The sequence below is a fragment of the Anas acuta genome, chromosome 5 (genome assembly GCF_963932015.1).
Source record: "Anas acuta chromosome 5, bAnaAcu1.1, whole genome shotgun sequence".
In the NCBI taxonomy this organism is placed as follows: domain Eukaryota; kingdom Metazoa; phylum Chordata; class Aves; order Anseriformes; family Anatidae; genus Anas; species Anas acuta.
The window spans coordinates 27,288,880-27,303,526 of NC_088983.1; the positions used below are offsets into that span (position 1 = coordinate 27,288,880).

General features: G+C 36.0%; 1 protein-coding gene across 1 annotated transcript in view; it reads left to right on the top strand.

Moving 5' to 3' along the window:
* LOC137857532 (mucin-5AC-like) overlaps positions 1 to 14,647 on the top strand; it is a 63,179-nt gene that overhangs the window by 30,815 nt on the left and 17,717 nt on the right. Inside the window, exons 12-29 of the mRNA XM_068684175.1 lie at positions 666 to 804; positions 1,832 to 1,942; positions 2,498 to 2,567; positions 3,492 to 3,629; positions 3,727 to 3,891; positions 4,380 to 4,474; positions 5,266 to 5,392; positions 6,150 to 6,405; positions 6,906 to 6,958; positions 7,472 to 7,572; positions 8,413 to 8,564; positions 8,995 to 9,133; positions 9,221 to 9,334; positions 9,872 to 10,051; positions 11,372 to 11,611; positions 13,078 to 13,234; positions 13,516 to 13,644; positions 14,006 to 14,132. Of these exons, the coding sequence (XP_068540276.1) occupies positions 666 to 804; positions 1,832 to 1,942; positions 2,498 to 2,567; positions 3,492 to 3,629; positions 3,727 to 3,891; positions 4,380 to 4,474; positions 5,266 to 5,392; positions 6,150 to 6,405; positions 6,906 to 6,958; positions 7,472 to 7,572; positions 8,413 to 8,564; positions 8,995 to 9,133; positions 9,221 to 9,334; positions 9,872 to 10,051; positions 11,372 to 11,611; positions 13,078 to 13,234; positions 13,516 to 13,644; positions 14,006 to 14,132 (2,493 nt within the window). The remainder of the gene's footprint in view (positions 1 to 665; positions 805 to 1,831; positions 1,943 to 2,497; positions 2,568 to 3,491; positions 3,630 to 3,726; positions 3,892 to 4,379; positions 4,475 to 5,265; positions 5,393 to 6,149; positions 6,406 to 6,905; positions 6,959 to 7,471; positions 7,573 to 8,412; positions 8,565 to 8,994; positions 9,134 to 9,220; positions 9,335 to 9,871; positions 10,052 to 11,371; positions 11,612 to 13,077; positions 13,235 to 13,515; positions 13,645 to 14,005; positions 14,133 to 14,647) is intronic.

Genomic DNA, 14,647 nt, shown 5'->3' on the forward strand with positions numbered 1-14,647 from the left:
ACCACTACAGTTCCAAAATAACCCTAAAGAACGTTCTTTGTTTTATTTAGCAACAACCTTAAATATCTTTGCACTCGACATCAAAGTGATCAAAGTAAGGATTTACAATGTTTAGATTTCTCACCAGTGAATTAAAGTGCTTCCTCTGTTCATTTTGTTCAAACATTTGGGCTTCTCTAAAGGGAATGAAATTGCAGTAATTTATGTATTTGCAAATATTTATTTTCTCTGCAGAAAACAAGAGATGATAATAACAACCTCAGTTTCACATTTTTTTTTTCCAGTACCTGTTCAGTACCACGCTACCTCAGAAAAAACATATGCTCTGTATCAGGAGTAGATTTGGGGCTACATTTCTGTTTCTGATGTATTTATAAAACAAAACAGAAAATGTTTTAATTTGGTATTGTGCTTTATGTTAGTTGCAAAAGACAAGCAATTACGCATCCAGTACTTGTTGCTATAGAGTTCACCTGTTACTCCCTTTGATGCTTTACATCACATATTCACAATATTTTGGAAAGTCTTAAAAATGGACTTACTGTGTATTTAATCTATAGATTGAAGGAAAAATAGTACTAAAATAGCTGAACCTAATGTCATTTAATTCCTTTCACTCTGACTGCTATTACTGATTTCAGCTAATTTTATCCTTTCTGCTCCAGTACATGTAACGGAGGCCAATGGAGTTGCACAGACATGTCATGCCCAGGAATATGTTCAGTGGAGGGAGGCTCACACATTTCCACATACGATCAAAAACAGTATGATGTCCATGGAGACTGCACATATGTCCTTTCTAAGGTGGGAATCAGATAGTACTTGATGATAAAGCCTTATACATTTGCAGAAAGTGATCTCAATCAACACTTTTGAAACTTACCTCTTTTGGCGTATATACATTGAATTTCTTTCACTTAACCAGATGCTTACAGGAACATATGCTTCCATTCAAATGACTTTATTATTAGTTAACTATTACGATGTCATGCAACTGTATATGGTGGTTTCCAGAGAGTTTCCAATTCTGTGATATAACAATTGCTGAAGAGCACTGGTTTTTAAGTTATTGGTTAATCTACATTCTTCAGTGTGATTAATCCAGCTCTCTTACTGGGTTGCATAATTTTATCCTGTTACTGTATTTTATGGCACTGGGCCATATTGTATGCCAAGTCTGAAAAATTACACTAACAGTTCAGAGAAATAAAAGGAAAATAATCTTTAATAAATAAGACTATAATTTCTCATTCATTTCTAGGGAGTTCAAATACAGAAAAACCAGTTCAAGTCAACTGATACATTTCATTTGGGTTTTGAACTGTTCTAAAGATGAATCAAAAGAAATAGAGAAATTGAAAGTTAATTATAAACAAAACATTTCATTACAGCAACGTGCAAGTGAAATGGTTTGATCTTTGGGGGCTTCTTGTGCTTCTTCTTTGATTTCTTTTTTTTCCCATTTGCACAATTAAGTTCAAAAAATCTTTATTGATGTTTTCCTGAAAAATGTTTTATCTGAAATTTTTGTCTAGCTTGATACCATCTCCAGAAGGGTAAGAGATACAGTGTAATTTAATCAAACATTAGCATTAGGCATGAATAAAAACTCTGAATATGGATACTATCAATTAAATGCAGAAACAGATGCAAATTCTCTTTTGGTTCCTAAACATTACAAAAGGCAAAACTGAATCTTAGGCCAAAGAAGGCTTAGTTTTCAGGATAATACAAAAACATAAATATTTTTTTCAGAGTTGAGAGAGAATTTGACAGGGAAAGCTTCTGTATTTAGCCTTTCCTTAAATAACAGTTGACTTCTTTTTCTCAGCACTGTGAAGATGAAACATTCACCATCCTGGCAGAACTACGCAAGTGTGGCCTGACGGACACTGAAACATGCTTAAAGACAGTGGCCCTCAGCATGAATAAAGGACAAAATGTAAGTGAAAAATAAGCATGAGAAACAACTATTAAAAATGTAAACAGCAAAGAAGCTGGGTCTTAGTCAGGGAACTGCATTTCCCTCTCAACACATGGGATAAGTACATGTTACTTTTTAATTAAGTGAAAATAAATTTATTTTATTGTCAAAAAGAAATAAGTAGTAAATCTGCCTTTCTGGAAGGTCATTAAGAAAAAGCAGGAAAAAACACACTTTTCTCTGCCGATCAGATGAAAAAACATGACCTTGTAGTTTACAAACTACAAGTAAAACAGTAAGGGGTGTACATGTAATTCATCACAAAGTTGTGTTCATAGAAATCAAATGATGTAATTCACTAATGAGTTGAGAAAGACTTTTTAAAAGCAATTCTATTTTGGCAGGGAAGATAGTAAAGTGTTCAAAGTAGAACAGGAGGTGAAATCATAAAAAGTGATTAAAATTTTTTAATTAAAATTTCTTTAATTAATATCACTGGAGTCATAATTATTATTATCCTTTGGACTATAGTAATCCTTCACCTGGCTTGTTCTTATTCCTCTTCCTTAACAGCTCATTGTGGTCAAACCTGATGGTGGTGTGTTTGTGAACTTGATCTACACCCAGCTGCCCATCTCAGCAGGTATTTTTTTTTCCTCTAACAGCCTATGAGTGGTAGGCTCAGAACTTGAACTCTATACCTGCTTGTTGTCTTAAACAACAGAAGATGAAAGGACTGGGAGTTGTTCAGAACCTGCATGCTCTAACCTTGATTCTCTTTGGGATATTTTCTGAGTTGTGCAAGTGCTTTTAAAGTAGAGGTGTGAAGTTTGGTGTCAGAAATAAATGTGAGACAGTACAAGCATAGGTGAGAGTTGAAATAGAAGTAAACAATTTTTACACTCTACTGATTTTAGTCTCTGTAAAGTTTACTTCATTCTCACTGCCCAAAACAGAACATGAAAGACAGCTGATTACTTTATGTTGGTTTTTTGTTTGTTTATTTTAACATAATACTGTACTCCCACAACTCAGATACAAATTTGATTTTTGACGTCTCAAAAACTAATGATTCTACCTTATACCTCTGACTTCCAGATCCTGCTTATTTTCCCTGTCCAGTGAAGTGAGGGCCTGAAGTATGCTTAGAAACAAAAACAGATTATTTTTGTGTGTGTTTGTTCCATTTTCTTTTTGTGTGTTTTTTTGTTTATTTGTTTGGTAATGCCATGCCATACAGCTTTTCCTTCTTATTCTCTCAAGAGTAATCCCCAAATGCTTAATATTGAGACAGTGAATAAAGTTAACAATTTGGTAGCTACAAGCAAATTCTTATCTGTACATTTTGATTTATATCTCTGAATAATTTTTGAAAAGGTTTTCTTTATTTTACCTAGGAATTTGCAACAATTGCAATAGAAATTCAATAAGAATTGTGTAATCATGCACTGGATTAGCCTTTCTGGCTAAAATTAGCATTTTCTGGATTAACCTAATCCATATCCTAACCTAATCCAATCTGTATGAACCTAATCCAGAAAACGAGCATTCTGTTTTTCTTTTATAGCCAATGTCACCATCTTCAGACCTTCATCATTCTTCATCATCATTCAGACAAATTTTGGTCTCCAGGTTGAAATCCAAATCACACCCATCATGCAAGTGTTCATTAGAATTGATCATCAGTTCAAAGACCAAACCTGTGGTAAGTGAATGACATTTAAGAATGAAATTTAAGAACATCTTGCTTAATGTCTTTTGTCTAGTACAGACAGTATAAACTTTTCACTGTTTTTCAACAGGTCTCTGTGGAAATTTCAATAATGTCCAAACTGATGACTTCAAGGCCATGAGTGGAGTAGTTGAAGGAACAGCAGCAGCATTTGCTAATACATGGAAAACTCAGGCTTCATGCCCTAATATCCAGAGCAGTTTTGAAAACCCTTGTGCACTCAGCGTTGATAATGGTAAATACTTCTTAATATTCTTTTCTCTTTTTTTTTCATTCTAGATTTTTTTCTAGATTATTTTTCCTCATCACTAAGGAAAACACATCTGTTAGAAAGAACATAAGAGAATGAAGACTTGTATATTTGTTGAAAATCAGAATATTCACAGTGAAAACAAAAGGGATAGGTAATGAGGTAAAGGAATAGTCCTGGAAACATAAGTGAAAGAAACTGTAATCACTGAAAACAGAATATCTAAGCTGACAACTTGGTGTCAGAGGAGTGGATCACAGGAGCATCTTTGGAAATTGCTTAACTCAAGTTCTTCAACAGCTCCATTACACCTTTGGTTTTAGTAACTTTAGTCCACGAGCTGAGTGGAAAAAAAAAAATAGGAGAGTTTTGATGTAACTTCAGAACTGTTTTCACAAACCTGGGCAATGGGTTTTTGTGAGTGATGAAATACAAAGAGTAATGAGCACTTGCACTGTTTGTTCTTTTCACAGAAAAATATGCTCAGCATTGGTGTGGACTACTAACTGACAGTGAAGGACCTTTTGCTGATTGTCATTATGCAGTGAATCCTTCTACTTACCACACGGTAGTTTGTTAGGCTGTTTACCTCCTTAGAAACTACAGAAGTAGGATCATTACAACTAGCTACCAGGAAGACACTGTCACAGACATGTCTCTCATGGTCTTATGCAATGCCTGCATTTTCATTTCTGCACTGCTCTTCTTCATTTCAATATGTGTCTCTGTTTTATGTTGTAACATTACCTTATTTCAATTGTCAGTCTTGGCTTTGTCACCCTGACCTGCTTGTAAACGCAAAGGCAGCTATTTATGCCTGGATGGACATACACATATAGTAGGAAATTTATATAAAGGCATATCAAATGCTTATTTGAATATTACAGTGAATTAGCTCACCAATCTTATATCTCAATAACTACTTGGCACTGAAAGCCCAGTGCCTAATTACCACCATTCTGTTGTCAGTGTACTGCCAATCCTTCTTCTCACTATGAATTGAGATACTGATGCTGATGAAATGATGTGTCTAGACTGCATAATATGAATATTTATATATATATATATTTGTATGATATTGTGCTGAATATTCATAAATATGGGTTCAGATGAAGCTGTTAAATGTGTAACAGACTTTAAAACTACTATTTCACAATAATAACTTTAAACATCAGTTGTATTTCCATTAGCTTCATTCTCTCCAGCCAGGAAACTTAGATAATGATTGGAAAGTAACTGGATGTTAGTGTGACTGAGCATATCTGAGGAAGGATTTGTGCATGAAAACAGATAGGTAACTTTTTTTCTTTTAGATTGACAGTCATGCAAATGAGACTTTATTTTTCTGTTCGTTCCTAGAACTGCATGTTTGACACATGCAACTGTCAAAACAGTGAGGATTGTCTGTGTGCAGCCCTCTCTTCCTATGTGAGAGCTTGTGCTGCAAGAGGAATCCAGATAAGTGGATGGAGGACTGATGTCTGTTGTAAGTACTTAACACTATTCCCTTTCTTAAGAGCACCTATCAATAAAAACTGTTGATCAAAGATCGTTTTATTGTGATTTCTAGGGAAACATGGTAAGTGTGGAGGAAGGGATTTTGTTAAATGCACTCCTGTAAGTAATTCTCTGCTGTTACCTTAGAATCAATCCATTACTGGCAAGAGTAAGTATAAATAGATGGGAGACAGCTCGACTAGGAAAGAGATTGTTGTCAATGATGTGCCTTCACCAGTTTCTGCACAACTTTGAATCTAACTATAGCTTTACGTATCACAACTTGTTGTAGAGATAAATATGACATATTGGAATAACAGCATTAGTAATACTAACCAGAAGACTGAAAAATTAAAGATGTCTTGAAGCTAGGTTCCACTGATCCAGTAGGTCTGTTTTCAGCATACCAGAAGACATTCAGGGAGACATCTTGGCTCATACATCAGAAGTTTAAAAGTCTCAGCAATGAACAGAAATGCCAAATGGAGGTGTCTTTCCAAACTTCACTTGAAAAAAATATTTTCTTTATTGCATACATCACTTGGCTTACTCCACATGTACAGTAGCTTTTCAGGTCTAACTCTGGAAGTGTTCAAAAATACATTTATATGAAAGATGCAACATAGGCAGAGGTGTACAGTATTGTTTACCTGTTATTTTTTCTGCCTACTCTTTGTTTCTTCCCACCAAAAATTACCATCTGGAATTAACGAACCTTTTTTTTTTTTTTTCCTAACTCTCTCAAGCAAAATACACCACCTCATGTCCCAAATCCCTAAGTTACAGTTATAACATTGATTCCTGTCAACCCACTTGTCGCTCTCTGAGTGAGCCTGATGTCACATGCAACATTAAGTTTGTCCCACTTGATGGCTGCACCTGCATAAATGGAACCTACATGGATGAAAGTGGCAAATGTGTGCCTTCTAATGAATGCCCCTGTTACTACAGAGGATCTCCCATACCACTTGGAGAAGCTGTTCATGACAATGGGCTTGTATGGTAAGGGGAGCTTTTGCAAAACACTCAAGCAATAGTATATGTATTTTCTCATTAAAATATGCTGCATTTAAATTGGCCTCACTCTGCCTGAGATTCAATATAGTGCTCTCATAAACTTTTTTTTTTCAACTTTTAAGAATGCTGCATACATCCAGATTGATAAAGCAATTGTATTTACATATATTTTTTATTTAATTCCACGATTTGTCAGGCATAAAATATATGATAGAACCAGCAATGGGAGATCTAATGAGAAAGTAAGCAACAAGCAGAGACATACACCCATTTTAAGCTATGATTTTTCCTTTTAAGCAGTAATGGATATCATATGAAAGCACCATTGGTAGTGGTGTTGAGAGAAATTCTTTCCTAGGATTGCAAAATAGCATTCAGGAATTCAATGTATTCCTTAGAAAGTATGGAAAAGATAGAAGTAGCTCTCTGTCTCAATACATGGTTGAGCAGGAAAAAAAAAAAAAATGTTTTTCCCTTTCTTACAGCACTTGCACACAGGGAAGACTGGATTGCATTGGAACACCTGATCCAATTCCAGGTAAAAAATAAAAATAAAATATCTTCCACTTGTCTTTTTTCTGTGCCAGGTTTTGGACAGAAACAATCAATACAATTGATACTTCTTAATGGATTTTTAAATAATAGAAGTCTTTCTTTTATAGTTATAGTGCAGCAGTTATTGTAAAAGGCAGAAGTGAACCTAGATTCGTGGTAAAACCTGTTGTTCTAAAAGATTTTTTTTCTGAAATACCATGGGAAGTTCTGAGAATTCAGTGCTCTGAAGTGAATTTATAATTGGATTCCTATTTAACAGATTGAATAGGGACAGCAGTCCCTACTAACTGAAATGTGAAAATTCCAAGAATTTCTAGATTTTATTTTATTTTATTTTATTTTATTTTATTTTATTTTATTTTATTTTATTTTATTTTATTTTATTTTATTTTATTTTATTTTATTTTATTTTATTTTATTTTATTTTTTTTACAGCTACTGCTGTGGGTTAAACACTATGCCATTTCTTATTGCTCTTATTTTTTCCTTCCTCTAGTTTGTAAATCTCCCATGGTCTACTTTGACTGCACAAACACCACTGCAGGAACAACTGGTGCAGAATGTCAAAAAAGTTGCCAGACTCTGGATATGAAGTGTGTAAGTATGTCATAGCAGGATGAAATGGCACTTCCAGGTTTTGTCCCTGGCCTTGGTCCTACAACCATTGCTGATCTAACTCTTCTACTGTGAATTTATAACACAGATACTTTGTTCTTATAGTAAAATCCCTGAAACTTGTTATGAAGAATTAACAATAGGACCCTAAGACAAAAATGTAATAAAGTAACATCCAATTTAAATTTTAAGATCAGCGTCAAACTTTCTTCAGCTACTGCATATAACAGTAGTTAGTAGTAAAAATATCAAGGGCTTTGCCACATGTTTCTTCCACTCATTCTTTCCCATACCATGATGCAATTGTGAATTTATTGCACACCTAATTACATATAATTATCACTCCATTGAGGTACATGATAGCCATATTACATTTCACAAATTACCCCGAATCTGATAAATCAGTTTTCAGTATAGCTCACCCAAACAAACGAAATTTACTTGTTTTCTTTCTGAAGTTCCATTCTTTCAATCACAGTTCACCCATTACAAAGTGTAAGTCTTCTTCAGCAAAAAAGAGCAAGACTTAAGATTGAATATGTTTCAAATTTCACACACACTCCAACACAGCAATAAATAGAATAGTATTGAATATATAGAATAGAATAGAGTAGAATAAATAAAACATTTAACAGATTTATAATCTATTAAATCAATGGCTAATAACTTCCTCTTTGTTCTAGAGGCCTATTAGTACTTCATTATCCTCTCTTATTTCAGCTGGGCAGAAATAAGACAAAGACATTGTATAATAATTTAATCTTCTTTTGTCTATTGTAATTATTTCGTTCTGAAATTATATCTTCCTCCTGACTTTTCCAGTATAGCACACGGTGTATATCTGGCTGTGTGTGCCCAGCTGGGCTTGTGTTAGATGGGAAGGGTGGTTGTATTCCTGAAGAGGAATGTCCATGTATTCACAACGAAGCCATGTATCAGCCTGGGGAAAAGATCAATGTTGACTGTAATACCTGGTAAGTATTTCCTGGGAAGTTGCATTCCTGGTTCCATCATTTGTCTTTTAAAAGATCTTAAGTAGTTCAGCAGTGAGGAAAGATTTGGACTATGCATTTCATCAACTGATGGATCATTTAATTTTGGATTCAGTAGTATGAGCAAATTTTCTTCTGTTGTAGGCAGATGTCCAAAACACAGAATGGAAGGAAAGCTTTGGGACTGCAGTGTCATTAAGTATTATCCTATTCTGCAGATCGTGCGTTCAGACTAGCAGACCAGAACTTTGCTTTAATTCTTCACATGAGAAATGTAAATTACTATTTTACCTGCAGAATCAATATAACATTTACCAGGGGTCAGGTGACAAACAAATACCAAGTTTTAAGGACATGTCTACACAGAACAGTGAGTTATTTTACTATTAAAATGTTTAATTCTCATTCCTAGTGTGTGCAAGGATAGGATGTGGGAATGCACCGAAGATCAATGTCTGGGTACTTGTGCTGTTTATGGAGATGGGCATTATATTACCTTTGATGACAAAAGATTCAGCTTCAATGGAAACTGTGAATATACACTAGTCCAGGTACTGATAATTGCAATAACAAACTGTAATGTAGTCTTGATCTTGTCTACGGCAATGATATATTTCTAAATTTTATTCTCTACCCAGGACCACTGTGGGAAAAGTGGCACAGTCAATGGGACCTTCCGGGTTGTAACTGAAAATATTCCTTGTGGCAACACTGGGACAACTTGCTCAAAATCTATCAAAGTTTTCCTAGAGGTAAGTAGGATCTGCATACAGACCAGTTTTGTTCTGTATCTGTGTAAGACTTAGGAGAAATCAAGTAGCCATCGCTGCAAAGAAGTTGGAGAAGATGTTTTAAAAAGCAAGTCAACTTGTAAATTAAGCTTAAATCAAAATCAGGTGAAATATTTGGTAGAACTTCCTAGTTTTCTGTCGTTTCCACTTCCCATCCTTACAAAGCTATCTTATACTACCCTTGGACAAACTACCTCTCTACAGGAAAACTGTCTTTAGCAGAAATTTGGTCTATCATGTCAGAAGATTCTTTTATTCTGTGCAATATATTTCACCCATGACTACCAAGAAACCCTTTTTCAATATACACCATTTAAAATACTTTTTTACCACCGTTTACGAAACCTGAGATTTGAACCATATAATTTAGATTTATTGCATTTGTATTATTAATTTTCATTATTCAAACTGCTTTCAGTACTCTTAAAAGTGGGAAAACATAATAGCACAGTTGTAGCTATTGGATTCATTTCTAATCACCTTTTTCTCTTGTTTCAGAGCTACGAACTGATACTTGGTGAGGAGCATGTCAGTGTGGTAAAGAGAGGACAAGATGGTGAGGTGCCATACACAGTCCGCTATATGGGTATGTACTTGGTAATTGAGACCACCAGCGGACTGATTCTCATGTGGGACAAGAAAACCAGCATCTTCATCAAGCTCAGCCCTGATTTTAAGGTGCGGAACTAGCAATTCAATGGCAGTTTAAGTGTAGATTTGTACTGGATGTGAATTTTGGTGAGACCTAACCAAGATCGCAAGAACAGGTGATGTCTCTCACATTCCTACAGGACATCATATGTTGTTTTACATTCCTCTGGTATCTTAGGAACCCATTGCAGCATCCTGCTGCTGTTTGGATCTACTAAGACAGTGTTTAGTGCCTATTTGGCCTGATAGAACTTGAGCTGGCAAACTGCTTTTGCAGACTTGACTTCACTAAAATTACCCAGTGAACCTCAGTAAAGATTATCAGACCTCATTAAAATTACATAGCTACATGCATAGAAATCAACTGAGTAGTCCTGATCTTGGAAGTAATCCATTGTTTTCCGTACACATTGATACACAAATCAAATTACTGTAGTTGAAGAACAAGGAAGTAAAATATTATAAGTGAAAGTCTCTTGTAAAACTCTATCATGGATTTTTCAAGCATGTATCTGAACTGGTGATAACGAAAATATATTCCTGTTGTCATGCTCTCTCTTATAGCTTATGGTATGTAAGAACTAAAAGCTGTCATAGATTAGGAATTTGCTATCTGACTGAATACCACAGTGACATTTCAATTATGTGTACACAAATCTAAGTGCAATTTAGAACTAGGTACAAAAGTTCATTTTAATACCACAGGTTCTTTTGCTGCCTAGCCCACTGGCACATTATAGGAACAGTAGCAATATGGAAAGTATGCACTTTAGATTCATAGAGAAATCATAGCATCCATTGTAACCTATCACCATGTTACATATCCATAAATTTGGAATGAGAGCTACTTCTGGATGTGCAAGGAAAATGTCATTTCTTTTTCTACCTGTCTGCCGTCATAACAGTACAAACTCAATGAGTAGGTTACATGCTGGACTGGTAGTATTTATGATAGCTCTGTAAGACTGTCTTTTATACATACATTTATTGGATAAAACAAGGCACAAATGAAAAGTGTAGACATCTGTGTCATCAGTTGAGTCCTCATTTCCTTGCTAGAGATGTACATCAAAGATGGTAGAAGAAAATGACCAAGCCAGTATTGTTCAGATTTAAAAGATGAAAACTCAGTAGTAGTTTCTAGCCTTAGTGATCATGTTCTATTGCTGAGGAAACAGATGGCTGTTTTTCCAAAATATCTAAACCTGTATCTTCAAAGGATGAGTAGGTTCAGGAAAGTTAGAATAGAACAGCACCACTCTAAGAGCTGAATTTCATGTATTCTTTCAGTTTCAGATTTTGCTTCAAGTTTTCTCACAACCATCATTATTTTATTTCCGTTTGCAGGGCCAGATCTGTGGCCTGTGTGGAAATTATGATGGCAACGGCATCAATGACTTTACTACAAGGAGTCTATCTGTCGTAGAGAATGTCCTAGAGTTTGGAAACAGCTGGAAAGTATCTTCTACATGTCCTGATGCTAACATCATAAAGGACCCATGTTCTACCAACCCCTATCGAAAGTCCTGGTCGGAAAAGCAGTGTAGCCTCATCAATAGCAATGTCTTTGCTGCCTGTCACTCTCAGGTATTACCAGGGCAAGAGTTTACTCTGTGAAGACTAAGTCTGTGCATTACTGAAGTTAAAAAGAAGGCTATCCTCAAAAATTCTGCCAAACGTACCTCATTCATTAGCCAGTATATTTCATTTCAAATTGTGTCAGGAAAACTTCAGTCTGAATCTTGCTCAATGGGACAGATTTATAGCCCCTACTTGTAAAAAGTAATAGGCCATTGAGTTCATAGGAAATAATACTGACTTGGAAAAGAATATTTATTCTTTCAGTTATTGGGAAAGAAGAATTTCAGAATTACTATGGATTTCCTGTGGTGTGACTTGAACAGAAGTCATGTACCATGTACAGAACACAAGCTCAATGCAATAATAACATTTTGGGGTAATATTAAAGCATCGGAGTGGCTGGAAAGCTGTGTAGTGGAAAAGGATCTGGGGGTGTTGGTCGATGCTTGCCTGAACATGAGCCAGCAGTGTGCCCAGGTGGCCAAGAAGGCCAACGGCATCCTGACTTGTATCAGGAATAGTGTACCCAGCAGGACCAGGTGATCGTCCCCCTATACTCAACTCTGGTGAGTTTGCACCTCGAGTATTGTGTTCAGTTTTGGGCCCCTCAGTACAAGTATGACATCGAGGCCCTGGAGCATGTCCAGAGAAGGGCTACAAATCTGGTGAAGGGCCTGGAACACAAGTCTTGTGGGGAGTGGCTGAGGGAACTGGGGTTGTTTAGTCTGGAGAAGAGGAGGCTCAGGGGAGACCTTATTGTTCTCTGCAACTACCTGAAAGGAAGGTGCGGGGAGCTGGGGTTTGGTCTCTTCTTGCAGGTAACTAGTGATAGAACTGGAGGGAATGGCCTCAAGTTGCATCAGGGGAGGTTCAGATTGGAAATTAGGAGAAATTTCTTCTCAGAAAGAGTGATCAGGCTTATTGGAATGGGTTGTCCAGGGAGGTGGTGGAGTCACCATCCCTGGGGTTGTTTAAGAAAAGGTTGGACATGGTATTTAAGGACGTGGTTTAGTGGGTGATATTGGTGGTAGGGGGACAGTTGGACCAAATGATCTTGGAAGTCTTTTCCAACCTTAATGTTCTATGATTCTGTGATTCTATGATCAGCATAGCCTTAACTGACAATTAGTACTTACCAACAATGCAGAATAACTCTGTGCTCTTCGTATTACCTTATTTTTTTCCACTGTTAGAGACCATTTTCAAGGGGGGCTGCCTAATACTGCTTCGGAACATGAATCTAATCATTCATTGGAACACAAGTCTAGATGTCTAAAACTGTGTCAATAGATGATTTGGATATATTATTTGGCATTACCTCTGGTATTTAACAGTGTATATAAACATAAAAAGAAATTACTGATGTAGGTCTTCCTTCTGAGATGCTACAGTTTTATGAAAACTAGTCTAGCAAAACTAAGAAAGAATTTAGAAGACAGGATGTATAATATAACACTTCTATTTTATAACAGGTTGAACCAGCAAAATATTACCAGGCATGTGTGACAGATGCTTGTGCCTGTGACTCTGGAGGAGACTGTGATTGCTTCTGTACAGCAGTAGCTGCCTATGCTCAAGCATGTAGTGAAGTTGGTGTCTGCATAGCCTGGAGAACCCCATCAATCTGTCGTGAGTTTTATCTTATATACACTGTTTTTGAGAGCGTAAATACACAGTCATGCCTTGCTTATATGCTTGAATACACGCTCTGGGTATCTCATGTACATGCCTTATAATCTTACTGTGTAGACTTTTCACATTGTTTCAATGCTCACACGCTTTTGCCAATTAGTGGTTTTCAAGTCTGTTTTCAAGACTGCTCAAGCAGCATATCAGGGATCTGATGAATAGACATCAATCAAAAGAGGTTATTCTTTTCTGAACACATACAAATTTCTGTTTCTCCTTAGCACTGTTCTGTGATTACTACAATCAACAAGGGGAATGTGAATGGCACTATAAGCCTTGTGGAGCTTCCTGTATGAAGACCTGTAGGAACCCAAGTGGAAAATGCCTCCATAACTTGCCAGGTTTAGAAGGTAAAAAGAACTGCAAGTACCCTTAAGTGGGTGTATTTGATTATATTTTTTAATTGTCTTTAATGGAGTCTATTTTCTCTATCAGCTGCTTTTCCACCATTTAATTCTCTTCAACAACATTTCATTCACATTAAGGAAGACAAAGCCTGGAAAATGGAGCTAAAAACATCTCTGAGGCTGTCCTTATGGGCTCTGCTAATATTAGTTCTCTGCATTACTTTCTAGGATTATTGGAAAAAATAGCAAAAATTGTGACTATTAAAAACAAGACCTGCAAACATGTTCTGAACAAATAAAACTTTTCCTGACTGTATCTCATTTGCATGTTTTTTGACTTATATATGCCCTTTCCCTGCTTCAGGCTGCTATCCCAACTGCCCACCAGACAAGCCATATTTTCATGAGGATCAGATGAAGTGCGTCAGTCTCTGTGACTGTTATGATAATGAAGATGGGAAGATATATAGACGTGATGAATGTCACTTATGGTAAGGCTTAACATACCAGCCTAATTGTGCACAAAGAAAAACGAACAAACCAGTAATGGAAAATTGCACGTTTCTGTTTCATGACAGGAGTCATGAAAGTTTTATGATGCCTGTGTAAAAATAAGGCCTGGAACAAGCAGTTATTAATTAGCTGGAATTTAGGCAACACGCCCACTTGAATTTGAGTAACTGAATCAACCAAGTTCTCATTCACAATTGTTCAATCCTTGATACTTGATCCTAGTATCTGGCAGAAAGATGACAGTAATAAAACCAGGTCATAATAAAAAAGATGTGGTTTTTTTCTATTTTTTATTTCAGTGAATGCACATCAGAAGGTTTACAGTGCAAGTTTGATGATAAAGGTAAGACATCTAGTAAGTACTAATAAGAAAATTAAGTGTTAGATATTATCTTTTCATAGATGACTGACAAAAACCTTCTGAATTACAGCATGTAACTGCATTTATGAAGGGAACACATATAAATATAATGAACTCATATACAACACCACA